Source organism: Sturnira hondurensis, unplaced genomic scaffold (genome assembly GCF_014824575.4).
Source record: "Sturnira hondurensis isolate 20B ecotype Veracruz unplaced genomic scaffold, ASM1482457v3 Scaffold0018805, whole genome shotgun sequence".
Classification (NCBI taxonomy): domain Eukaryota; kingdom Metazoa; phylum Chordata; class Mammalia; order Chiroptera; family Phyllostomidae; genus Sturnira; species Sturnira hondurensis.
The window spans coordinates 2,521,406-2,546,899 of record NW_028091436.1 but is presented as its reverse complement, the minus strand read 5'-3'; the positions used below and the strand labels follow the sequence as shown (position 1 = coordinate 2,546,899).

The window sequence follows — 25,494 nt, the reverse complement described above, 5'->3', positions numbered from 1 at the left end:
CCGGGACTCTCCACAGTGGGTGGGGGGACAACAAGGCGCGCAGGCTACTCTGCCCTCAACTAGCATGTTCGAAACTTCCACTGACCCTGACACAAAAGAAAAACCAGGCTCCCAAATTCCTGTCAGCTCGATGTGCCCGGTCACACAAGCCCTGAGAGACACACAATGTCCAAGACGGACGAAGACCGGATGGGGAGGCCACTCGCCCCCTTCCTGTCAGCCCTTCTCACCCCGAGCTCCCACACCCGCCCTGTGGGTGAGGCTGCTCAGAGCACAGCCGGGAACGGAGGGATGAGGCAGCGGGCGTCAGACCCACGCCAGCCTACGCTGGCCCTCTCTTGCCCCCCACCTCTGCTGCCCCGGGACGGCGCAGAGAGCAGGCCAGCCCCCCACCAGCAGTAATTGAAAGCAGCAGATGAGAATGTGTCCCCGCCTCCCCTGCCTGCCCCACGGGGGCTGCTGAGAAATGAAAACTAATCAAGTTACACCCGACGGGCTCCCTCCCGGGCACAGGAGCCTCCGGCCGGCCGGGCAGGCAGCCTGGGTGGGTGGGTGGAGGCTGGGGTGGGGGTGGGGGGCGGGGGGCTCACGTCTAATCCGCTGTGAACGTCTTGATGTGTAGCAACAGCTTAGAGGGGCTCGGGTTTCCGCGGCGTTGGCTATATTTATCTCTGGTTCCATGCCAGCGGGGAGGGTTTAAATGGCACCCAGCAGTTGGCGTGAGGGGCTGGCGGCAGGAACAAGCCTCTTCCGACCCCATGGAGCTGTATGAGACACCCCCCTACTTCTACCAGGAGCCCCACTTCTACGACGGGGAGAACTACCTGCCCGTCCACCTCCAGGGCTTCGAGCCGCCGGGCTACGAGCGGACGGAGCTCAGCCTGAGTCCCGAAGCCCGGGGGCCCCTCGAAGACAAGGGGCTGGGGACCCCGGAGCACTGCCCGGGCCAGTGCCTGCCCTGGGCGTGCAAGGTGTGCAAGAGGAAGTCGGTGTCCGTGGACCGGCGGCGGGCGGCCACGCTGAGGGAGAAGCGCAGGCTCAAGAAGGTGAACGAGGCCTTCGAGGCCCTGAAGAGGAGTGCCCTGCTGAACCCCAGCCAGCGGCTGCCCAAGGTGGAGATCCTGCGCAGCGCCATCCAGTACATCGAGCGCCTGCAGGCCCTGCTCAGCGCCCTCAACCAGGAGGAACGCGAGCTGCGCTGCCGTGGCGGCGCTGGGGGTGGGCCCCAGGCGGGGGTAAGTGGCCGCCCTGCTGTCCCCGGGGGAGGTCTGAGAGTCCCCTGTGAGAGCTGGGCTGTCTAGCCGCCTTCCCAGACCCCAGACGGGACAGCAACAGTGGGAAGAGAAGCCGAGATGGGGGGCAGTGGACAGAAGGAGGGGTCAAGGAGCCAGCCCATGGTCAGCCGGCCGGGGTGCCTGGGGGTGCAGCCCAACAGCAAGGCCAATCACACAGGCGAGGACGGCCCTGCCCCACCCCACCCAACCTGGAACCCCAGCACCGCATGGAGAGGCCCTGGCTCAGCCAGACACCCTCACCGCAGGGTCCACCCCGGATGAAGACCAGGAAAGGCCTGGACGCCGGGGCTTAATGGCCAGGGAAGGGGCTAACTGTGAAGATTCCAGGTGGCTGTGGCCCAGGCTGGGGGGCGGCACCTCCACATAGGAGCTTCTGCCTGGGGGACTGGACAGAGGACGCCACCGAACGCTGTGCCTGACCTTGGGCCTCGGCGTCTTGCAGGTGGCCGGTGAATGCAGCTCCCACAGCGCCTCCTGCAGTCCCGAGTGGAGCAGTGCCCTGGAGTTCGGCCCCAGCCCAGGGGGTAAGTGAGGAGGACCCTGGTCAGCTTGGCTCAAATCCCTCAGCCTGTGTGGCCCCTCTCACCTCATTCCCTGCCCTGGGCTTCTTCCCTTGGCCTCTGCAGCGACCTGCTGACCCCAGGGCCCCAGGTGTGGGCTGGGAAGCCCCGTGCCTCCCTGAAGCCTTGACCAGCTGACGTGGCTCCAGCCTCTGAAGCTCCCAGAGGGTGCCGGTGGCTGGTGGCTGCTGTCTACAGAGAGGAAGCTGTCCCTGCCCCACGGTCCCCGGGAGTCGCTGAGTCAGTGCTGCCCACTGGCCAGCCAGGGCAGGTCCACTTCCCAGGACATGCCACTCAGGCCCCACCCACCTTCACCCCCACACAGTGGGGGCAGCTGCTTCTAGGCCTAGCGCTGGAGGAGGAGGACCCCTGAGCTTTGCTCCCCCAGCTGTCCTGGGTCTCCAGACGCAGTGTACACCAGTAACAACCCCCACCTCCTCCCTGCAGACCACCTGCTCACAGCGGACCCCACCGAGGCCCACGACCTGCACTCACTCACGTCTGTGGTAGACAGCATTGGCATGGAGGACGTCTCTGTGGCCTTCCCGGATGAAGCCATGCCCCGCTGAGGGCGTCTGCCAGACCGGGGTCCGTGCCACAGGCTGGCCACGGGCGGCACCATGGCCTCAGTGGGGCCGCCCGAGGAGGCCAGCCCACCTCTCCTCACCGTGCAAGGTCAATCCACCACCCTGAGAGCAGCAGGCGTGCTCACTGAGCCGACCACTCAGGGCACGAGCCATCCCAGCTCCAGAGCGATAACACAGGGGACCAGCGTGCCGTGTGCGCCCCACTCAGGAGCTTCTCTTTGGTCCCAGCTCAGCCTCTGATGCCACCCCACCCCCAAACATTCATGTGCGAGCCACAGACACCGCCTTGACTGCCGACTCCCGTCCCTCTGAGGCCAGTGGCTGGGCTGGGCCTGCCCTGAGTTGGGAGAGGAAGAAGGGACAGTCCTCTGTCCCCAAGTCCCTGGGGGGCCAAGCTTCCGTGGTGAATCCTGGGAGTCTCCCAGGGGCTTTACGTTTTGTTTGTTTTGTGTGTTGTTTGTGAAGCTGCCATCTGACCAATGTGTCCTGTGCTAAGTTGCCAGGGACGGGGTGGGGGGGGTGCGGAATGGGGAGGGGCCAGGGATTCTTGGGGTGATTTCTTTTGTTAACTAAGCATTGTGTGGGTTTGCTATTGTTTTGTAATTTTTTTGCTAACTTATTTGGATTTCCTTTTTTAAAAAATGAATAAAGACTGGGTGCTGGATGTCTGTGGTGATGTAGAAAGGGGTGTCCACTGCTCCTGCCCCACCCCCTGTCCAGACACCCCAGGGACCAGCCTGCGAGGCTGGCGGCTCCCATAGCACCAATGCCCCCTGCTGCTGGTGGTCACTAGGCCCTGGGACCCCTGCTCTTTCCATGACCCAAGAGGCCAGGCCTGGTCCACAGGCCGGGTGAAAACCAGAGTCCACAGAAGTGCTTGTGGGACACGCAGGGAGCCCCGCCGAGTGTCCAGCGCCCTCTGATTCGTGACACTATACAAGTCCACTTAGTCCCGCCAGGTCCTCCACTTAACTGAGCACATGCCTACTGCTCGGCCCACAGCCCGTGGGCAGGGCTGTAGCTGGAATCGGTGGGTTCCCCTCCCCAATCCCTGCCTCCCCTCTGGCGGGATGTCACCAGGAGCCCGGGAGGAAGAGCAGCTAAGGCTGCTGTCCCCACACTGGGTTCCTGAGGGAGAACAGACCCTAGAACAAGACTGCATAGGAGCCGTCGGGAGCTCCACCATCCGTGGGCCGTGAACATCCACTCCAAACTTCCTTATTTCCAACAGCTTGTAGCTGAGTTTGGCGGAGTGACAGCAAATTGTGGGTTTCAGAACCAGTACTGAAGCCCAGGGGCTCAGAGCGTGCTCCCCTCCAGCCCCTACTCAGCCCTGTGGGGCCCTTAGCAGACGAACCCAGAGTCATCGACCAGGCTCCGGTGCCCCTGGGGCTCGGCAGGACATTTTCCCCACACCTGTCTCCTGACTTGCTCCCAAGGAGGGGGCTCAACCCGGGGTCCCCAAGGGTTCCCCAGAAACTGCCTAAGAAAATGGAGGAAGAGGTCTCAAAGCAGGCTCAGACCCCAGAGGGGTGGCTCCTTTCTTTGTATCACTGTGTTCAGTCTCCCCAGCAGGGAAGGGCCACAGGGAATACCAGGGTCACCCGCCCCCCGACTCCCAGCCCTCCCAACTCGGGCCCCACACCCCAAGGCTCTCAGGGAGACACGACCCAGCCACGTTCACGTGCCCCCTGCGCTGGGGTCTGCGCTGGCCGAGAAGGCCCCTGCCTCTGTTAGGGAGCTGGTTAGGCTCCGGCGTCGCCGGGTGTATTTTTAAAGTCTACTCCTCAGTTACCATGTCCATTGGAAACTGAAGTTCACATTCACATTGCGGAAAGAACAAACAGTCCCCAGCACCAAACGGCCCTCAGGGCTGGTGGTTCCCACCAGGGTCAGGCGTGGCGGCTGCCCACGAATTTGTTCCACAGCCCCTCATCCCTCCCAGCTAGAAGCTGGAGGAGGCCGCCAGGGTGCGACGGCAAAGGCTGCCCAGCCCACAGCTATCCCTGCAGCCCAGGGACTCCCCTAAGTCACAGGGGACTCAGCCGTCACAATTACATCACAGATGAGGATCCCTGGATGCGTGGTCCTTCGGGGAATCAGCTCAAGCTCCCATCTCCAGTGGAGGCACCTGCGATAGACCGAACTGGGTCCACCAGGTGCTGCACACGTTCCTGGGGAGCCCGGCCAGAAGGAAGAGGTGAGGATCGCTGGCATGAGGCGACCTCAGCGGCAGTCAGCTGCCCCCCACCCCTCCCACCCCTGAGGAAGCCCATCTATTCTCTCCAGCTCTCTGTTGCTCCACCCCCATAGCTCACAACTCTGGAATCTGCTTCCCAGGGTCCACCGGCCTCCAGGGCTGTGCAGGTAGCTGGACATGTCAGGTGAGCTCCGAGAGAATAACAGCCCAGAGCCACGGGTAAGCTGTTGTAAAACCAGGTTGTTTACTGGCAGGTACACACACCCAGGTGCACACACTCGCACACAGCCCCCGCTCTGACGCACTGAGCCAGGGCACGCCAAGGAGGGACCTGAGACTCGGGGGCTGGGCACGGGCTTGGGTCACTGGTGACTCTGCAAATACACGGACGGAGGCAACAGGGACAAGTTGGCAGGTCTTGGGCATTTCTAGAGGAGGCAGGCCCTGCACGTCCGCCCAGAGAGTCTTGAGTGGGGAGGCCAGGGTCTCCGGGGTGAGCAGGGCAGGGGCCTTCACTGGCACCCGGAGCCTGGAGCTGGGCCCGACTCACTGATGGGGGCTTTATGTCATTAAAGCTTCCACCTTCCTTTTCCCCAAACCTGAGGTCAAGGTCAGAGTGTGTTCAGGGCACCGAGAGGCCTACTGTTATGGGGCTGGGATTAGTGCAGAGTGGGCCGAGGGGACAGCAGGGGGCAGGGGGCAGAGCAGAGCTGGCAGTGCCTGGGGGGTGAGCTCGTTCTAGCCCGAGCCAAGGTGCACAGACCCCACCCCCTCGCCCTTTGGGGTGAGACCATTACAGACCCTTGGCTCTCTTCCCATTGGCCGGCCTGCACCCACTGAGTCGGGGGTGGAGAGCATTTTCCCTACCATGACCCTTGGCCCAAAGGTCAGGGGTCACATCTCCAACTCTTCTCAAACTCACATCTGAGATTCGGCTGCAGCCAGGCCTCGGGACTGCCCCCCAAGCCTCACCATCTTGGGAAGACAGGTGTCCTGCAGCCCCCGAGCCCCTGAGGTGGCCCTGGAGGCAGGAGCCGCAGCTGTCAGGCCATCGGGCACGGCCAGGGTGGGGACAGGTACCAGAGGCCAAGGAGCCCAAGTGTGGCAGAGTGCTCTTTTCTCGGCAAGGCTGCCACAGCCCTCGGCACAGCGCCCCGTGGAGGTCGAAGTCGGGCCGGGGCCGGGCCAGGAGAAGGAGGCGGGGTCACACCTGCCCGGGCAGCTGTCCTCTGCCTTCGGCACAATCTGCCACATCCACGGGAGGCTGACACAGGACACAGGGCGGCGCCGGGGTGGTGGGCTGCCGAGGGCACGGACGAGTCAACTCGAAGATCCAGGGCGACTGGAGTCACCGAGGAACCTGGGAGCCGTGGAAGGCGGGGTCGGGCAGGGCGTCAGCGCTGGCCAAGCCTGTGGAGCCCTAGGGCCACGGCTAGTCCCGGAAGGCGGAGAGCATGTGTCCATAGAGATAGTGGGAGTGAGCTGAGAGAGAGAGACAGGCGTCGGTGGTGAGCAGGAGTCGGTGCCCAGGAGGCCGGGTCGCAGGCTGCCCCGGGGGCACAAGCAGGGAGCGCCAGGCCAGGTGGAGCCGCGCTCGCCCAGGGCCAGCCACCAGCCGGGAGGGCACAGAGGCAGAGGAGGCTGTGCGGCTGGGCCTGGCCCACTTTTCCCACACCAGAGGCACACGGGCCAGACCGTGGCAGGAGGAGGGTCAGCAGGAGTAGGTCTGCACCGGGGCTGTCTCCAGCCCCTGAGCCTCGGCCATTCCGGCTGGGAGGAGGGGGCCGGNAGCGCCAGGCCAGGTGGAGCCGCGCTCGCCCAGGGCCAGCCACCAGCCGGGAGGGCACAGAGGCAGAGGAGGCTGTGCGGCTGGGCCTGGCCCACTTTTCCCACACCAGAGGCACACGGGCCAGACCGTGGCAGGGGGAGGGTCAGCAGGAGTAGGTCTGCACCGGGGCTGTCTCCAGCCTCTGAGCCTCGGCCATTCCGGCTGGGAGGAGGGGGCCGGTAGCCAGGGGAACACACAGGACCACCATTAGTATGAGTGCTGGTGCTGGGCGGCCAGAGCCAGGGCCACAGCGGGGTCAGTGCAGCACCGGGGAGCATGCCAGGAGGCTGGCCCACAGCTCACCTTCAGGTGCGACCTTCTTGGGTGGTGCTGGTGGAGGCTGCAGGGCCCCCAGAGCGGGCACCCCGAGCACCCCACTGGGCAGGTCCCGCGGCCGGAAGCGCTTCCTCCAGGAGGGTGCCCGTCGGAACACTCTGTCCTCCCCCTGCAGTGGGGACACACTGGAAATGCCACCTGCCCTCCTGGCTGTGGAGAGGGCGCCACAGCAAGGAGTGGGGCAGGGTCCCACTCCAGACCCTTTGGAAAGAAGAGAGCCACACTCTGGCCCTCGGTTTCCCCGTCTATGAAATGAGTCCAGCTGCAGCCGATACTGCCCTGCACAAGAGGGGCCCCCCTGGGGGACCTACCACCGCCCTCCCGAGCAACAGCCTGCCCACAGCCCAGTCACCTCAGACAGGACCTGGGACACCAGTAACCTTTCCAGTCCTCCTCTGGGGCCAGGGGTCAGGAGACCTGCCTTCCCTGCCACCCTGGACCTCCTGTGTCCTCCCCAGGCTGCCCTCCTGATGGGCTGAGAGAGGCACAGAGGGACAGAGGGACAGATGGGGTAGACTGCCACGGGCACGCTCTTAAAGGGCCAGTGGGCAGCCCCCTCAGGGGGCACATATACCCCCATCCCAGCTCTGGGCCCAGAGGCATCGCACAGGTACCTAAAAGACCACTTCCTTAACCTCCTCGCCCTTCAACGCACACTTCCGTTTCTACCCTCCCAAGGGCACAGGCTGCCCTCTTCGTCGTTCTGACCAACTCGGCCCAGCCCACCCCACACCCTGGACACGCAGGTGCTTGGTAAATGTCCCCTGGTGCACAGATGGCGACTGGCTTCCTGTGCAGGCGTCCTGTCCCCAGGGTCATCAGGAATTTTCCTGATCATGCCTGTGTCCTTCCCGTGATCCTGCACAAACCAGAACCCACAGCCTTGCTCCGGCCCAAGGAAGGAACAACCCACCTGCCACTTAGGGACCTCAGCATCACTCTGCCTGCAAACCCCTGAAAGGAGGTGCTGCCTACAGGCCTGACTAGAGGGGTCTGAGAGACAAAGAGAAGATCCAATCCCCAGGAGACAGCCTCTGGGGAGACCTGGCCCAATGTCGGGCGGCTGGAAGAGGTGTTGGGAGGGCAGCCTGCAGCTCTGGTTCCAGGAAGGAGTTCCCCAGCCCGAGGCAGCTTGGCCCGCCTCCCCTCCAACCTCATCCCCTTCCCCAGGGCAACCCAGACAACATCAGCCCCCGGAAAGCACGACTCACAAAGTTCTGCCCCATGACCTGGCAAGGGCCAAACCCCAAGGCCCCTAATCCACAGCAAGCACTCACATCATCCAGCCTCCGGTCTGTGCCCAAGGCCAGCAGGTTGCTGAACTCTCTCTCCATCACCTGGCGGGCCTGCAGTGCACAGGTAAGAAAGGTGAGGGGCTGTAGTTAGTGAGCTCAACGCCACCTGCCGGTCACCTGCTTCCCAGAGCTCCAAGGGAAACTTCAGGGTCCTCTTACAAGTCAACTGTAAACCTCCGGGTCGTTTGTTACTGAGCAAGTCAGGGAACTGCAGCGTTTTAGAGAGACCACCTGGATGGGCAGGAAAACCCACATTCGGTCCCTAACTGAAGATCACTCAGGGGTGGGGCGCAAGTGCCCGTGCAGGCCACAGGGAGCAGGGACTTCACTTATCCCTACATGTTCACACGGCTCCTCATCTAAACTTCACTTTAGAGGCAGCTCACCGTGGGCTGAGCGGCATTCTGACGTCTCCTCCACAGCTCCCAGGGGTTTCACTCGGGGGGTTGGGGTAATGCCGGAAATAAGCAAGTTTTCAAAAATGCCACCAGGTATTCACAACCTTTCTAATGAAGGGCTCAGACTGGTTCAGATGCCACCTCCCCTAAGAGCCCAGCCATGCAGGGGCCAAGGGAGCAAGGAAGGCTGGACAGCCGGTGGACCTGCTCCTGTCCAGGGGCGAACCCTGCCCACAGCGGCTGTGTGTGCACAGACAGGAAACCAGAGGTGGACTGGGAACACAACATCCTTCTAAATGACTGGGGGCGGGGGAGGGGTGAACTTCAAGCACCCAGAAGGCACTCTCCTCGGAACAGGGCCCGGCAGGGAGCAACTCCAACCGCAAACAGCTCCGGAGGGGCGGGAGTGGGAAGGGCAGGGCAGACCAGGCCAGAGGTGGGCAGCTGCAGAAACAATGTGTCTCAGAGCCTCTCGGACACACTGGCCCGTGTGCTGCCCCTGCCCCCAGAAGGCCGCCCGCCACCCAGAACTCCGAGACAGCAGAGCCTTCCCCTCACACAAGCCAAATGCCTCTGCTCCCAGAATAGCTCTCGCAGCTCTGCAACTGAATTTCAAGAGGCCTGCCAGCTGCCCCGGGTCCAGACGAGATGGCTAAAGTGATCAGGGCAGAAGGCGGCCCCCAGGAGGGAAGGCTAAAGCAACTGGGAGTGGGCAGAGACGAAGGCTTGGCCCCCGAGGCAGCCCAGCCACAGCGCATGGAATCCTGGAAGCGCAGACCTGGTGAGCAAGCCTAGAAGCCTGGGGCATCTCTAGGGCCAATACAGTCAGGAAGTCCTTTGGCAAGAGGTGGCATTTCCAGACTCCATCACCCACAAGAAGGGAGCGAGCCTGAACAGACACAGGCCGCAGAGAATTTAGGCGTGTCCTTGGAGGGCGGCCCCAGAACAGTGGCAACCTGCAGTTTACTGAGAGACCCACTCTTCTGAGCTGGTCTTGGGAGATGGAACCTGGTTCTGGGTGGGTGACTGGTCCGTCCATTTAGCTCCTCAAGCCCGGGGCCCAGGCCCAGAGCCCTGAGATGGGAGACAGAGGACATGTGGGTGGTAGACCCTCGGCCCAGGGCCAGTACTCATCTAACAGGCCGGGTCGGAGGTCAGCTTGTGGAGGGACAGGCGGGGAGTCTCTGCTGCCGGAACCGAAGGAGGCGGGCGCTGCGTGTGTGAAGCGACCGACTTCTGGGGGCCGGGTGACAGGGACCTCCTGGCGGCGAGGCCCCAGGACAGGCCCCAGGGGCCCCACGCTCCTGAGGCCAGTGCGGACAGGAGTGGCACCCACCTGGGTGTTCTGCGTGGGGATCTGCAGGGCCAGGGCCAGCGCGCTGTGGTCGAAGTTCTCGTCCAGGGCCAGCAGGGCACCGTGCACGCCGCTCTCCTGCAGGTTGCCCGCGTAGTCCCGCAGCCCGACCGACTGCACCCAGCGAACCACCTGCTCATTGGTCCAGACCAGCACGTCTGGAGGAGAGGAGCGGAGGAACCAAGCTCACCAGGCCTCCGGGACAGAGGAAGCTTCCCAGACCAGGGCCCCTGCCATTCCTGCTCGTAGGCTCCCGCGCCCACGCCCCTCTCTCCGCCCGGGCACGGGGTGCCCTGACCGTCAGCCTGTACGACTTGGGGTCTGGCAGGGGGGCTCCTGCCTTCTCCCCAGGTCCCCACCCCTGGGCTACAACGGCTTCTCCTTCCCCTTCAAGGTCTGGTTCCCATCCGGCCTGCAGGTAATGCCACTATATCTGGAGGGGTGACAGCTGACTGGGCAGGGCTCTTTCTTCTCCGCCACCTGAGGGCAGCATCCTCCGGGCATGGGCCTCGTGTCCCCCCAGTCCCAGAGCCTCCAGCTCCCTCCCTCCCAGCTGACAGCTCACCCTTGATCTCGTTCTGGCTCTCCTCCCGCCTCCTCTCCAGCTCCTTCCGGTCATAATTGAGCCTCTTCAGACACATGATGCCGTACTGAAGGCTGGTTCTGCAGGCACAGAGCCCCCCCCCCACTGCCTCAGGGGCCCTGTTCCCGTGGTCTGCCCCAGGCCCGCAATCCCCTGCTCTCGGCCACTTCCTCTGGCTCCCCAACCCACCCTCTCAGCCCTTCGGGCCTGCCAATGGGAGAAAGGTTCTCAGAAGAAAGCGGCATGTCCCTCCCTCCCGAGGAACTGAGTGACAAAGACCCGACAGCCCACCCATCACAGGAAAAGCACGAGCAAGACATCCCTTTGTGTTCCCAAGGCACTGGACTCCTCACAACAGCCTCGAGATACTATAGGTCTTCCCGCCTCCGGGCTCCCAGATGTCACTCCCTGCCCCTCGGTGGCGGGGGGGGGGGGGACAGCCCTGTACCCCTGCCCTCAATCTCGGGACCTTTGCGCCAACTGCTGTGCTNGGCTCTCCTCCCGCCTCCTCTCCAGTTCCTTCCGGTCATAATTGAGCCTCTTCAGACACATGATGCCATACTGAAGGCTGGTTCTGCAGGCACAGAGCCCCCCCCCCACTGCCTCAGGGGCCCTGTTCCGGTGGTCTGCCCCAGGCCCGCAATCCCCTGCTCTCGGCCACTTCCTCTGGCTCCCCAACCCACCCTCTCAGCCCTTCGGGCCTGCCAATGGGAGAAAGGTTCTCAGAAGAAAGCGGCATGTCCCTCCCTCCCGAGGAACTGAGTGACAAAGACCCGACAGCCCACCCATCACAGGAAAAGCAGGAGCAGGACATCCCTTTGTGTTCCCAAGGCACTGGGCTCCTCACAACAGCCTCGAGATACTACAGGTCTTCCCGCCTCCGGGCTCCCAGATGTCACTCCCTGCCCCTCGGTGGCAGGGGGGGGACAGCCCTGTACCCCTGCCCACAATCTCGGGACCTTTGCGCCAACTGCTGTGCTGCCCAGAGCCAGTCTGCTTTCCATCTTTGCTCGAACACCCCATGCCCACCTGACTACCTGACGGTCCCCACACTCCTCGCCTGGCTCTCACCTTCCCGCCCTTCTCAGTGCCCACACTCCCACCACAGTCAGCACAGAAGCTCCAGGCAGGCTGGGAACTCTGCTTTGGTCCCTGACGGCTGTCACCCCCAGAGCAGGGCCCGGCACCCAGCACTCGTCCCAGATGCTAATGAGTGAGAGCACTGAAAGCACTCACGCGGCAGCAAGCGCACATGGGCACTGAGGAGACAGCCCGGACCTGGCGGAGAACCGCAGAAGCCGGGGGCTACATGGGCCCCCCCCAAGGCTGTCCCTCCCAACACCTGCCTCATGCAGGAGCCGGGGCGCCTGGCCTCAGCACCTCCCTGACAGAGAGCTCACTGCCTCTGGGCAGCGATCAGAACGCCGCCCCCCTCGCCCCTCCTCGCCCCTCGCCGCCCGAATACCACCAGGGCACAGCCTCTGGCTGTGGTCCCGAGCAAAGCCGAGGGACCGAAGAGAAAGTCCCTGCCAAACCCAACCTCTCGCCCCTCTGTGGCTGAGGTCACTGCTCTGTGAGATTAGACCATGCAGCCAGCTCCCTCCTCCTGCCCTGCAGCGCCCCGCCGTCCCCTGGCCCTAGCGCCTGGAACAATGACTTTGCAGCAACGAGACACCCCTTCCAGACAGCGCCAGCGAGAAGTTGGTGTTGAAAAAGACTTCCGAAGGCCTGCCGCCCCTCAAACCACACCCAGCCCCTGCTCTCAACCCAGATGCCTCCGGGGGCCGGCAGGTGTTTACTGCACAGGGGCTGGAGGAGCACCCCCCAGGAGGCGGCGAGGAAGGCAGCCTCTACCCGGCCTGTCCTCTGTTCAGTCCCTGCTATGATGTGTCCATAGAGCTTTCAACTTCCAAGGAACCAGACATCCAAAATTTTGGGTAAAACTTCCTAGTGCTCACATACTGGCAACTAAACTTCTCATCGCAAAACCACCAAACAGAACACGTCTGTCAGCCACACTCTGCCTCCCAGGGCCTCCCAGTCCCGAGCAGACACCTTCGAATGCGAGGTGTTTTCGGTGAAGAGAACAACATCCTGCAGAGGAGCCCGCGGGCTCAGACCTGGAGGCCGACAGGGCCAGGGCCCCAAGGGACCTTCCCCGGAACTCGGAAGGAACTAGTCGCCCAGCCCAGTCACTGGACCCTCTGAGTCTCAGGGTAAACACAGAGAACTCAGCAAGCCCAATGACAAGCGACAAAATTCAGCCCTGGGAGAAACTTCCAAGAAAGTAACACTAAAGAGAGGTCACTTTCTGTGTCTTCGGGGTTGAAGGGAGAGAATTTGGCTTTCAAAGGGAGCCATGAACACCCAGGATGGAGCCCCGGTGTCCTGGAGATGGAGCCCAGGGCACGGGACCTGGCGGGAGTGGCCGGCCGCTCCACTCACCGGTGGAAGCTGTCCACCATCTTCAGGTGCACTCGCAGGTCCTTCTTGGTCAGGTGGTCCAGCATGCGCGCGTCCACCAGGCACTCCATGAAGTGGCTGCGGTACTGGGGCAGCCCCAGGCTGGGCAGCCACTCGTTCCCTATCCACTCGTGGTTCATGTCCCCGTAGGCCAGCGTCTGGGGAGGAAGGCAGGGCCAGGCTGCAGGCTCCACGGCAGTTCAGGAAGATTGCGGCTTATTTTCACCCACAGGCTGGTAGTGGTGGGAGGTGGGCATTTTAAATGGACCTCGTCAGGGTCCCAAAGGCCACTGATTATCTGCGCTGGTGACAGAGCCACTACCCAGAGAAAACGAGCCCATCTGCACCTGCAGGCCTGCACCTTGCCTGGCAGGTGGCTGCCGACCGCGTTGGGCGGCCTCAGCCTGCTGCGGCCGCAGGAGGAGCTGGACAGGAAAACGCAGACGGGGCCTGCGCGCCCCCACCTGCTCCCCCACAGGGAGCACAGTGCTGGGCTTCGTGCCGCTTGCATGGAAAAAGCTTTGGCGGTTTTACAAGCGCATATTTCTCTGAGCTGGTGATTTCCAACCTCTTCCATCTCAAGGCACACATAACCTACTGACGCTCTCAACACGCTGAAAAATAGGGCTTTGGCCGATCTGACAAAAAAACAGGTGTGATTCAGTTTCATTCACGCTGGACAGCTTTGCTGCTGGGCTGCTGTTGTCCTCTAGACCAACAATCTGCAGGACAAGGGTGTGGTGCCCCTGACCAGGCAGGCGCCCCACGCGTTAAACACTCTCACGGCACGGCCGTGGAAAAGCACTGCTCCGAGCAAAACACCTCTAGTTTTGCTTGCTTCTCAGTTTCTGCATATAACTCTGAGGGTGCCTTCCCGCGACTCTAGCCCCGCTGCGGCCTGGGGCCTGGGGGGGCGCTTCCACTGACCACCTCCCTGTGAGGACTGGCCCCAGCTCCACGCCCCTGCTCTTCAGGGCCCCTGCCCAACCCACCGTCCCCAATTTGGGTGGCTGTTCACTGCCTGTGTCTCCCTAGAATAGAAGCCCAGGAGGGCTTGGCTTGCTCACTTCTGTGTCCAGAGAGCCTGGAGAGGCCGAAGGCCCTGCAGCCGCTCAGGGACCACCTGCTCACGAAGTAAATGGAAAAGCCTTTGCTGACCTCCCCAGGGCTCCCAAGAGGCACAGAGGGAATAGGAGCACCCTTCCAACCTATGTCTTGTTACTCCTGAAGGGAGTCACGCTGGGGGAAGAGGCAGGCATGCAGGGGGCACGGCCTCCCAGGGCTCCAAGCCCACTGCCCTGGGAAGCCAGGACCGTGGTTGAAGGGGAAACGAGGAGGGAGGCTCCTGGCAGGAGCACCCGCCGGGAGAATGCGGCCCAGTTGAGGTCTTACCTGAGCCCAGCTGCCCTCCTCACTGTCCTAGCCGGAACCGCGCAGCATGAGGGGAAAGGGGCCAAGTCAAGAAGGGGCCCGGTGCGCCCCAGACCCATCAGGAGAGAGTGAGGCCCAGGGCAGGGCGTTGGCAAGGTTAAGAGAGGACAGGAGGCCGCTGCGGGTGCCGTGCATTTGGTGAGAGGGCAGTAGAGTGAGTGTGGCCGCGACAGAGCCCACCCCGAACTCATTCCTGGAACTGGGACCCCAGCTGCCAACCCACTCCCCACACAGCTCTCCTCACTCCAGCTCGAGGGGAGCAGTGGCTGAGGAACGGACCCCCTCCCCCTCTCCCCAACACACACTCCCTTCCCACCAACCCTGCACCTGGGTCACCTTCCCACAGCCTTCCCACCGCCCTCCAGGGGTCGTCAGCCCTGACTCCAGGCCCAGGCCAACTCACTGTTCTAGTGGATGTTGCCAGAGTTTCCATCTCTTCGTGGGTGACCCAGACGTTCCCAGAGGACTGTAAGCAGAGAGGAAACCTAGCGGGTCCTGCATGTGGGTCCCTCAAGGACAAGGATAGAGCTGCCTCCCAGAGTCCTCCCCCAGGCTCTGCCCACTGCCCAGTTCCAAGTCCCGCTGCCCAGGCACAGGGACTGGTCACCCAGTGGCCCCTCGGGGAGGGGGCAGCGATGCTGTGGCCGTGGGATGAGGGCCGTCCAGCCAGGGGCACGTTCCCAAATGCCCACCTCTCAGCCCTCGAGGGGCTGCACTGAGCTCTGGGCTGGCGGCAGAGCCCACAGGCTGTGGGGGAGGCAGGCACTGGGCCTGCTGACACCCCGGAATTGACAACACCCCCTGCAGAGCAGGAGGGCCCTTTGTGGGGTGGGAAGGAAGGGGAGGACCCAGCCTCAGGCCCCCCCCCCCCCCGAGACCACAGAGAGCCCCTGCAGAGCTACTCCAGGGCCTGCGACTCCGGGCTCACTCACGGTCCTGGAGGTGGGCGGGGCCGAGGGGCTGGTCAGCGACACCATCTCCTGGATGGCCAGCCGCAGCTTGAGCCGGTGCAGGGCGTTGCTGATGCCGATCTCCCGCTGGATCTCCGTGTCTGACAGCGCGGACATGATGGCGCCGCTCTTGACGTTGGCCCGGCAGGCCGCCACGTACCAGGCCGGCATGCCTACCCAGAGCTGTGGGCATAGGCGCGGAGACTCTCAGCCCTGCCCCAGGAGCTGGGCAGCACCCGGGGCAGGGCCAGGCCCAGCCGTGGCCTTGGGAGAGCAGACGCCCTCATCTCCCGTCTACAGTGGAAACTCTGAGGCTGGGGAGGCTTTTGCCAGCACCCAGGGCGCCTCCAGGAAGAGGGCCCGCAGCTCAGCAGCCCAGTCGCCCTCACCCAGCGAGGGCATCGCTGGGAGCTGTTGCATGCGGGGGGTGGGGCAGGTGCCAGGTCGCACACACACTTGGCAGGGGAGAAGCATGCTGGGAAAGTCCTGCCGTGGAGGCCTTGCCCGCCCCTGGGCCCCTGACTAGACCCCCTGCCAGCTACCTCCAGCCAGGAGACCACCGTGGGGCCGTCCCACTGGGCGAAGGGTGTCCCTCTCCTTCGGGCGTCTTCAAGCAGCTGGTGTCTTGCAGGAAGAGCAACAGACTCAGCAGTCCACCCCTGTCTTTCCTCTGTGCCGACTCCCAGGGACCGGGGACTGCACCCCACCCCCGGACTGCCACCTCTGCTCCGTGCCAGGAGCAGCAGGACACCGAGACACAGGGCGGAAACACCTGCCCGTCCCGAGGGCATGGGGAGCTCCCTCCGACATGGTGGGGGGACTGCTCTGCCCAGGCCCCAGCCCCGCCTCCTGGCCCCCAGCCCCTGCTGGGCCCACACAAAGCAGGCCACCTCAGTCCAGACAGGCTGGACTGAGCTCTGGCTGCTGAGCCCCATCCCTCACAGCGCAGGAGACGGGCAGTGGCACCCAGCCTGGCTAGTGGCTCTTACTTCTTCTTCAGCCGCCGGTCCTTCTCTGCCTGGGTCCCCAGCTTGGCAGGCACGAGGGACTCCTGCAGCCCAAGCTCGGAGTCTATTAGTGGACCTGGAAGGGAAGTGACACCAAGTCAGCCAGACCCTCTGCCTGTCCCCCCTTGGCCTGACCAGCACTGGTGGGGAGACTAGCAGGAAGCTCCTCAGCCCAGGAAAACCCAGGGCCTGACGGGACCGCCCACAATTCCTGGAGCCCCTCTAGGACGGGAGCAGGGACCGTGGCCCGAGGCTGCATCCCGGCTCAGCTGGGTCAGCCGGCCCTTCTCCTTCTTCCCGAACAGGCGGCCGATGGACGACTTGATGCCTTTGCGCTTGGCGCCTTTGTGCAAGGAGTCCTGGCTGCTGTTGCTGCTGCTGGGGTTGCTTCCCGGGTCCTCCGCAGCGCTGCGGGCAGCCACCGAGGGGGGGGCAGGAAACGAACGTCAATCCCAGCAGGAGGGCCGGAGGTCAGACCGTGGGAAGAATGCACAGTAAGTGTCAGAGTGGGGTGGGGGGCGGGGGAGATCCCAGCAGGTGACGGGGAGATGTGGGACTATCCTTCCCTGATGGTGTTTTTCACAGACAAGTGAGATGTTGAGACACCTGGGCAGGTGACACCTTGGGGACGGACAGGTGGGGCCGCTGCCCTTACCTCTTGCCTTCCTCCTGGCTCAGGGCTGGGTGGCCGAGCTTCTCAAGCCGCAGCGTCCTGGGTGAGGAAGGAGGAGAAGTCTCACATTTTATGGTGGCTTTATCCTCTCGGTTCTGTTCCCGAGACACTGGTGGCTGAACAGACAGCGGAGCCATCAGGCCATAGAGGGGGAGAGCTGGGGGCGCAGCGGGGCGGCCCAGGGGCCCAGGGAAAAGCCGTGGGGGGGAGGGCCAAGGACCGACTAGAGGGCCCGCGTCAGGCCACGCTCACCTGAACCTTTCTTCTGTGCTTCCTCAAGTCGCTGGGCTGGAAGAGAGAGAAGCTGGGCTCAGACTCTCCTCCAGGGACCAGAACCCACCCCGCAGGGAGCCCCCGGCCTCAGGAGCACACAGGCTCGGTGCCTCCTGCAGACCCGGAGACAACATCGCCTTTGAAAACAGCTGGCCCAGCAAACCAAGCTGGGGCCCCTCTGAGGGAGCAGGTGGTGTGGGCAGCTGTGGGTTTCCGGAGCACCAGCACCTGCACCTGCACCTGCCTAGGAAGGGAACCTTCCCAAGACCAGGGTGGGCTGCTGGCCCAATGCCCACCATCTGTGCCCATTATGGGGAGACGTGCGGCCCTCACCAGTCCCCAAAGCTGAGCCCAGAAATGGCAGGGCCGTCCCAAGACTCACCAAGGTCATGACCCCCATTCGGTCCAGGTCCTGGGCAGCACTGTGGGAGGTTCCCGTAGGGGTAGCACGGCCGACAACTGCAGGGGACCCGCTGGCCAGGGACAGGGCTGTCAGCGAGGTAGGGATGGGGCCGCGCCTGTGCAGCTGGGGCAGGTCGAGGGCCTCCACGCTGCCACTGGTCACTCGGGTCTCGAGCTCCTCCGCACGGAGCTGCGTGCACTCCTTCTCCTCCTGGATCATCCTGGGAGGTGGGGGAACCCGGCTGTCAGACCCGGTGGGCCAGCAGGAGGCGGGGTCTGCAGCATCGCGGGGCACATCCCACAGCCGCTTGGAAACCCCGTCCTACTTTCCTGTGTGCTGGGTGAACGGAACAAAACCCCCCAGTTTCACCAAAGCAGCTGCTGGGACAGGAGGCACTTCAGTGGGTGGAGCACAAACCTGCTGGACGTCAGCCATCTCCACCCACCGCCAGCCACAGGGGGGCCTGCAGGCATGGGAAGTGGTCTGCACCCCAAACACAAGACCTTTCACTGATGCCGACCCCTGACAGCACGTTCCCCATTCAGGGAACAATGACAATGGGGGTTAGGGATGCTCAGAGGGGAGCAAGGGAGCCACAACCCCCAGGCCTCTGCAGCTCTGACAGTGTCTCACTCAGATCTGCCGTCGGCTGGGAACATGAACCACCTCCCCGAAAGGCAGGTAAAGAGCCCGTCTCAGTGACTGTTCCAGGCCTCACCGGGGAAGTGGGGACCCGTATGAACCCTGGCTCTGCACCTCCCTGTGCTGCTTTGGGCAAATCAGTCAAACCCCCGTCTCTGTTCTAAAGTGGGGATAGTGCTGCCCCCCCAGAGACAGCAGCGAGACTGGCCACAGGCTTGGGGAGCGGGGCCCGCCCCTCGGCATCTGACACAGGAGCTCCTGGGCCCAGAAAGGCAGCACTCAGGGCCTGGCACCCCCGCCCTGCAGAGGCCCTCACCTGATCTCCTCGTCGATGGCGTCAAGCTGCTCCTGCAGCATCAGGGCCAGGGTCTGTGCGTCGGAGCGGCTGCCGGGGGAGACGGTGTCCGCAGGTCCTCCCGGACCCTCCTCATCCACATCGGAGACTTCAGGGTCACTGTCGAAGGCAGAGGTGGCCGTGGGGGCCCGCACACGTGGCAGCGGACACGGCTCCCAGTCCTTAGCAGAGAAGGAGGAGCAGTCAGAAACCTGACCTCAGGAAGCAGCAGGGACTTCTCTGGGGAGGGGGTCAGGAATGCAGAGTCGCAGGACCCCCCCAGGCCTACAGGTGCAGAATCAGCACTTGATAAATGCTCTGGTGGTTTGTTCGCACGTCAGGGTCTAAGACACAGTCCTAGACTGTTACAAGGAGCTGGACAGACTGCAGAGACAGATGAGCCCCACCAAACACTAGCTTTGTGGCCACAAAGAGGCTGTTTACGCGCCCAGTGCCTCGGTTTCCTCCTCTGTGCCATGGGGTCGTCATAGTGCCTGCGAGCGGTTGTGAGGATGGCAGCGTCTGACACAGAGTCAGCACTGTTAACACAAGTGGCGAAGACCCCAGGGCTGTCTCGTGTCCCTCCTCTGCACATGGCAGGGCCCACCGGTCAAGCCGAGAGGGGGCGGCTTCTCCGAAATCACCCGTGGACCTCCCTGGTGGACAGAGGCCCATGGAGAGGGCACAGGTTCCTGTGGGCTCAGCAAGAATGGAGCTGGGAGAGCCAGAAGAGTGGGCGGGACAAGGAAGGGGGCATGGAAGGGCCCTGGGAAGCGGCTGTGTTCTTATGAGCGGAGAGGGGTGAGGGGGAGAGAGAAGGAGGTGCCTTCAGACTCCGAGTCCCCTCTTTCTCCACCTGCAACTTCTGGTGGCCGGGAGCAGGTGGGGCCCTAGGTGCAGGACACAGCGGGCCAGCCACCCCGGGGCCAGGCAGCAGCCAGCTTGCCCCACCCCACCCCCGGCCCCAGGAGGGCTCAGCAGGGACTCTCAGCAGCTTCTCAGGAAACTCCAGGTGCCACCCAAGGGCCAGCCACCCCGTCATCCCACCCGTCTCCCCATAAACCACAGCTTTGTTCCAGAGAGCGTGCCGATTCCCTCCTGCCCCCCGGCCCCCACCCCGACCACACGCCTGCACACCCAGGCACACGTGCACATGCTTCAGTGGGGCCTCAGGGGCCAGGAGGCTGGGGGCACAGCTGTTGCAGCTGCCAAGGCCCCACCCCTGGGCCACAGCTGTCGCTGACATGGGGGGGTGGGTGCAGGGGGAGGATTTGCACCACACGCCAGCCAGCTGTGAAACTGGAGCCAGGCACGCGGCCTGACAGACCCCCAACTCCCAGGAGATCCCCCCACCTCCACCCTCACCTTGGCAGGCTCCTCCCGCAGTGAGTAGCGGCGCCGCAGGCCCGGGGCCGCCGTGCTCAGGGAGAACCGCAGGTCCACAGCGCTGCCTGTGTGTGACCTTGTGTGGGGGGCAGGGAGGGAAGGTGGGGAGTGAGCCAGCTCACACCCACTGGGCCCACAGTCTCAGCAGGACACGGGGCTGGGTCCATGCCGCAAGGGCTGCCATGGAGACAGGCGTTTCATTTATTCTCTGGTGCCTGAGGGATCAGGCACTCCAGGGGACAGAGGTCTAGGGAGGCAGCTTTCCGTTTGTAAGAAGCACCTCTGAATAGCAGGAGTGGGCTCACGGCGCAACTGGCAGCTTTAAAAAAGCTCATCCCCCCACCAAAGTATTCACACAGAGGTCCCGCAGCCCCAACACGTGAGGTGTGGGAGGGCTGCTGGCGCCGTGAGGCTGAAAGGGACCTCGGAGGCCTCTCCAGGTCCTTCACTCTGAGGGGGGGCGGTCTCCTTCCGGGCCTTCTGCCCAACACGCCCTTTCGTCTCCCATCATCTGGGCCGTGTCCTGGCCGAACGCCCTCCCAGGCTAACTCCTGTTCCCAGGGAGCTTCGGGAGGCCCTGCCGCTGAACCGGAGTCATGGGCTGCCCTAGGGTCTATTCCAGCCGTGGGGTTCTAGGGTCCTGGTAACAGCCCTCTGGGATGTCTGGGTGCCTCCTCAGTCTGGAGCCCTGAGCAAGCCCAGAGCAAAGGGACAGGGCGGGCGACCACAGATCCACAACACAGCTGGAGGGAGAGGGGTTTCTCTTCCCCTCCCCCAGCGCCATCCCCCTGACATCTGCCCGTTGTGTGATGGGCTCAGGGTGTCTGCAGTCAGAGCCAAACACCCAACCACTGAGGAAAGCAACTAGTGGCCTGTGGCTGGTCAGCCGGGGGCCACGTCTTACCGATCCGGGGGCTGTCTCAACTGCGCAGCCCGCAGAAAGACAGGAATCCCGTCCCTGCTTCCGGCCACGTCCACACACGAGTGACCAGCGCAGAGGTGGACCCGAGCCTCACCACTGACGCCCAGATGCCCCACCCTTCCCTGACTACAGCCCTACCCTGGCACACTCTGGGTACGTCCCCTTCCCCTCTCTGCAGGGAAGGGGTGCAGGCTGCCCTGAGATGCCTGCTGCCTGAGGGTGCAGGTCTACACACTGGTTGGGGGGGGGGGGGGAACAGCCAGGAGCTGCGACTGGATTGGGTGCACCTGCTTCAGTCTCCGCCTCGTCCTGCCTCTGGGAGGGAACTGAGGGCAGCACCACACCCACCCTTCAGGAAACACGCTGACAAACCCAGAAGTTCCCCGCAACCCTGGCCTCACTCAAACCCTGGGAAAGCTCCCTTGCCATCTCTGAAAATGCCTTCAGGAAGGGACGCCACCGCCATGGGACTGACAGGAAGGGGCTCCCAGGGCCTGGCTCCAGTCTCCCCTGCTGCCTTCCTGCGCCCCGCCCCCCCATCCCATACCTGCACCCAGGCAGGTGCAGCTCACACAGCAGCCGGAAGGACACCGTCACTGGAGAGCCAGAGGGACCCAGACCCTCTCCGGAGGTGGGTGGGGAGCCGGGGCAGCCCCAGGTGTCAGGGCTCCCTTCTAACTGCCCAGTGGGCCCTCCAAGCCTCCCTGCCCCGACCGCCCCCAGACAGGAGGACCCCTCCCAGCACGCCCAGCCTCCCACGCCCTAGTACCTGAGGTGGACACCGTCCACAAATGGCCCCCCTCGACCCTTCAGCTGGTCCACCTCCTGGCGCAGCTTCTCGATCTCCTCGGACAGGCGGCCCTGTGCCAGGCAGAGCCGGGGTGGGGTGGGGTGGGGACCAGAGAGGGGAAGAGAGGGCAGCGGAGTTGGGGAGAGGCAGCAGAACACCCCAAAAAGTGCACAGCCAGGGCCCCGGCCAGGCCCGCAGGCCACACCAGAGAAACGGACCCGGCGGAAGGATGAGCAGAGGCAGGTGGGCAGGCAGGGCCAGGAGAGGGGTGTGTCTGGACGGACTCAGGAGCAGGTCTGCAGAGCCCTCAGCACACTGGCAGGGCCCCGGAGGCTGGCGGTGCCCCAGAGACACTGCTGAGGCGGCACAGCTGCCCGTCCTCCCTGGGTCACAGGGCCAGAGGCTTCACCAAGCCCTCTGCTGGGTCCTCACTGGGCCCTGCATCCCTGCTGCCCACTCTAAGCCCTTCACCAGGGCTTCAGGTTCTTCCTCACACGCAGGTGCAGGGCACCTGCTTTGGGGCTCCCGTCAGGGTTAGTGTTCAGGCGCTCGCAGAACAGCACTGGGCCTGCTGTGCGAGGGAACCACAGCGGCTGTGCCCAGCACAGCGGCACCTTCCCGGCCTGCCAGTGGGCAGGCGGCTGGGTACCTTGTGGTTCTGCTGCTCCTCGATCTGCCGCTGGGAGCTCTCCAGCTCCTGCATCAGCGAGTTCTGGGGAAGAACAGCAGTGAGACAGGGCCTGCCAGTGCACCCCCGCCTGACCCCCCCACCCCACTGCACCCTTCTTCACCTTCACAGTGGCTGGTCACAGGCACCCAGGCCATGCCACCCCACCAACCTCTCACACCGACCCCGCCCCTTTCTCCGGGCCCCGCCCTCCATAAAGCCCCGCCCCTCCCTCTGGCCCACCCCTCCAGCCTCACCCCACAGCACCTTCTCCTCCAGGGCCGCCATGCGCTCCTTGAGGTGGAGCTGCAGGCGCTCGTTGGACTCGCTCAGCAGCCGGTCCACGGTGTCCGACAGCCTCTTGTTGTGGTCCTCGTTCATCTTCTCCCGCTGGCGCACCTGCACAGTCGGCCCGCTTCGCTCCGTGCACCCAGAGCTACCCTGCTGCCTGCCCCAGACACCGGTCCCTCCACCCCACACTCACCCTCCCGGCAGCCTCACTCCAGCTCTCCCAACCACCTGCTCCGGCCCCTCTGCAGCCGGGTCCCTGGCCAGAGTCTGCTGCCCACCTGCTTCCTCCCTGCCCTGTCCACAGACCACCCCGGGAGGCTGGGCTGGGCAGGAGGGGCCTCACCCTTGCCAGCTCCTGGTTCTTCTCCTCCAGCTGGCCCTCCAGCTGCCGCAGGTGCTCCTCGATGTTGCCGTGCCGTTCCTCGGCCTGGGGGCAGGGACAGGGACTGGTCAGTGGCAGAGCAGACTTGGTCCTGGGATAGCGGAGGCAGCCAGGCTGCAGGTACCACCACCGGAGCCCCAAAGCTGCCGTGGAAGCACAGAGGCCCTAGCGCCTGATGCTTAGGATGCTGACTTCCTTCTCTCCAAGAGTGGGGGATTCGTGGGCAAGGACTGCTCTTGCAACTGACAGACACAGGTGGGCTTCCTGCAGTGGGGACATGCAGACCCTCAGGCCTGGCCACTCGCCTTGGTGAGGGCCGCAATCCTCTGAGCCAGCTCAGCCTCCACCTCCGGCAGCGTCTCCGCCCTCCTCAGGGTCTGCTGCAGCTTCTGCTCGGCCACGTCCAGCAGCTCCTGCAGGTGTCGCGCCTTCTCCTCACACTGGCAAATGCATCAGAAGCATCGTCAGGAGGGGCCCCTGCAGTCCCGCAGCCCCGCAGCCCCACCAGCCCCAACAGCCCCGGCAAAGCTCCAGGACAGGAAAGGAACAAGAAACGCCCCTGGTTCTTGGCTGCCCACGGTGACCTGCAGGACCCCAGGGGTTCCTGGGCCACCAAGGGTAGGTCTCCACAGGACGCAGACACCAGAGTCACGCAGGATACCTCCGCACCACATCGGGAGCAGGTACCTGGCGGTGCAGGGACTCCTTGTTGGCCAGCTCGTTCTCCAGTTTGTCATTGAGGTCATGAATGGACGTGGCCTCACGCTGAGCAGCCAGGTAGCGCTTCTCCAGTGTGGCGATTCGCTCCTCCATGTCTTCCTTCTGGGCCAGAGCCTGGGCAGGGGAGCAGGGGACATGGGGAAGGCCACCAGCATCTCTCTGCCCCGACCCCACGACTGCCGCACTTAGCACAACCGGGCAGGCTGAGCCCTGGTCACCTCCCGCAGGTCCCGCTGATGCCTGCTGCTCCGCTCCTCTGACTTGATGAGGTCCCGGCGGGCTGTGCCCAGGTCCTCCTCCAGCTCGGCCACTGCTGCTGTCAGGGTGGCCAGCCGCTCCCGGGCCTGGCCCAGCTCCAAGTTTTGCTTCTCCAGCAGCTCCTGTAGCTCCTCCAGCCGAACCACATCATCCTTGGGGACAACGAGCCATCGTTAGTCTGTCCTTGGTGCCCCAGGAAGGCTGCAGGAGGGATGGATGCCTGTGCCTAGCTTCTGAGCACACCTCCAGACACACCTGCCTCTCTCCAGGCCCCAGCTCACGCCAAAGACCAACACCCTTGTTCTGCCGTGTGCCTTTTCAAAAGCAATGGCTTCTAGCTTGACAGGCCATCGCAGCACCTGGTAACCTAGAGAGGGCGTGACTGAGGGGCACAGACAAGCTCAGGGACGAACGGGGTCTTGCCTGAAGCTGACACACAGGTAGATGGGCAAGCACGCAGTGTGCCTAGCAGTGAGCTCGGGGCCACAACAAAAATCTACCCGTTTCTCTGTAGGTGGGTTGGGCGGGAGGAAAGGGAAGGGGAATACTGGAGGAAGCTCCGAATTCAGTTCCAGCAGTTGCTCTACAGAACAGGGAGGGGCAGGACCCCCACCTCCTGCCTGGGGAAAACATGCTCCCTGCTATGTGGTCCCCATGACCCACCTTCCACAGGCGCTTCAGTCCCAGGTCCACAGACCCCTCTTCCTCCGCTGCTCCATCCCGAACTCCTGCCGCCTGCTGCAGGGCAGACACCTGCAGGGCACAGCCCCAGCGCAGTGAGTCAGAGACAAGAGGACCTGCCCCGTGCTCCACCCCTTTCGGGGCCCCCACCGCTCCTCAGCCAGCAGTCTCCAGCTAAGACAGCAAGCCAGCGGGGGGAATCTGACGAGGAGCCGAGTGGGGCAAGGGGATGAACCAGCCTCGGCTTCCAGCTCAAGTGCAGGTGGAGGGCGGGCAGGTGCTTACCTGCTGGTGGGCCCCTGCCAGCTGCTCCTCCAAGGTAGAGACTCGCTGCAGGGCCGCCCGCAGCCGCTCTCGCACCTGCCCAAGGTAAGAAGGTGAAGGGTGGAGGAGGAAGCAGAGACCCCGCTGGATGCAGGGAACAGCAGGGCTTGGCCGACCACTGCTGGCGTGAGGCAGAGAGGCTTCACCAAACACACTTCTGGGTAAACCGAGGTGGAGGGCCTGGGCCCTGGGCAACAGCAGAGGGGGCCCCCAACGAAGCTGGAAGGCAGCTTTCCTTCCACAGGGGTGCGGAAGTCACAGAAGAGGGAGCCAGGCTGGTACCTTCTCGTCCAGGGCCTTGTGGTGCTCGAACAGCGACTTGAGGGCCTTCAGAACCTCCACCTCACTGGAGACCCCGGACGGCGACTGGGCCTGGCGTTTCACCACAGTCATACGCAGCGAGCGCTCATGGCGAGACACCAGGCACTCCAGGTGCTCCAGGAGCAGCTGGCCGGGAGCAA

General features: G+C 63.9%; 2 protein-coding genes across 5 annotated transcripts in view; one reads left to right on the top strand and one right to left on the bottom strand.

Moving 5' to 3' along the window:
- The first annotated feature begins 622 nt into the window (after nucleotides 1-622).
- On the top strand, nucleotides 623-2,940 carry MYOG (myogenin). The gene is made up of 3 exons (XM_037070491.1): nucleotides 623-1,235; nucleotides 1,738-1,819; nucleotides 2,303-2,940. Exons 1-3 carry the CDS (start codon nucleotides 759-761, stop codon nucleotides 2,422-2,424), a joined length of 681 nt encoding a protein of 226 aa, XP_036926386.1. The 5' UTR covers nucleotides 623-758; the 3' UTR covers nucleotides 2,425-2,940.
- Nucleotides 2,941-4,862: 1,922 nt separating this feature from the next.
- Nucleotides 4,863-25,494, bottom strand: part of PPFIA4 (PPFI scaffold protein A4) — a 28,743-nt gene continuing 8,111 nt past the window's right edge. Inside the window, exons 4-30 of one of the 4 annotated variants that reach the window (XM_037070467.1) lie at nucleotides 25,316-25,480; nucleotides 24,995-25,069; nucleotides 24,692-24,781; nucleotides 23,989-24,180; nucleotides 23,738-23,884; nucleotides 23,356-23,490; nucleotides 23,012-23,095; nucleotides 22,645-22,776; nucleotides 22,360-22,422; nucleotides 21,690-21,781; nucleotides 19,978-20,074; nucleotides 18,595-18,794; nucleotides 17,616-17,856; nucleotides 17,213-17,248; nucleotides 16,943-17,076; nucleotides 16,529-16,695; nucleotides 16,270-16,363; nucleotides 15,823-15,904; nucleotides 15,263-15,463; nucleotides 14,734-14,796; nucleotides 14,292-14,318; nucleotides 12,882-13,057; nucleotides 10,419-10,516; nucleotides 9,836-10,011; nucleotides 8,084-8,152; nucleotides 6,774-6,915; nucleotides 4,863-6,002 (exon numbers count right to left, since the gene is read on the bottom strand). In XM_037070467.1, coding sequence (XP_036926362.1) covers nucleotides 5,686-6,002; nucleotides 6,774-6,915; nucleotides 8,084-8,152; nucleotides 9,836-10,011; nucleotides 10,419-10,516; nucleotides 12,882-13,057; nucleotides 14,292-14,318; nucleotides 14,734-14,796; nucleotides 15,263-15,463; nucleotides 15,823-15,904; nucleotides 16,270-16,363; nucleotides 16,529-16,695; nucleotides 16,943-17,076; nucleotides 17,213-17,248; nucleotides 17,616-17,856; nucleotides 18,595-18,794; nucleotides 19,978-20,074; nucleotides 21,690-21,781; nucleotides 22,360-22,422; nucleotides 22,645-22,776; nucleotides 23,012-23,095; nucleotides 23,356-23,490; nucleotides 23,738-23,884; nucleotides 23,989-24,180; nucleotides 24,692-24,781; nucleotides 24,995-25,069; nucleotides 25,316-25,480 — 3,495 coding nt within the window. In that variant the 3' untranslated portion in view covers nucleotides 4,863-5,685. Of the gene's footprint in view, nucleotides 6,125-6,773; nucleotides 6,916-8,083; nucleotides 8,153-9,835; nucleotides 10,012-10,418; nucleotides 10,517-12,881; nucleotides 13,058-14,291; nucleotides 14,319-14,733; nucleotides 14,797-15,262; nucleotides 15,464-15,822; nucleotides 15,905-16,269; nucleotides 16,364-16,528; nucleotides 16,696-16,942; nucleotides 17,077-17,212; nucleotides 17,249-17,615; nucleotides 17,857-18,594; nucleotides 18,795-19,977; nucleotides 20,075-21,689; nucleotides 21,782-22,359; nucleotides 22,423-22,644; nucleotides 22,777-23,011; nucleotides 23,096-23,355; nucleotides 23,491-23,737; nucleotides 23,885-23,988; nucleotides 24,181-24,691; nucleotides 24,782-24,994; nucleotides 25,070-25,315; nucleotides 25,481-25,494 lie in introns of all 4 variants that reach the window. The other 3 variants (XM_037070469.1, XM_037070468.1, XM_037070470.1) reach the window with 3 other exon arrangements.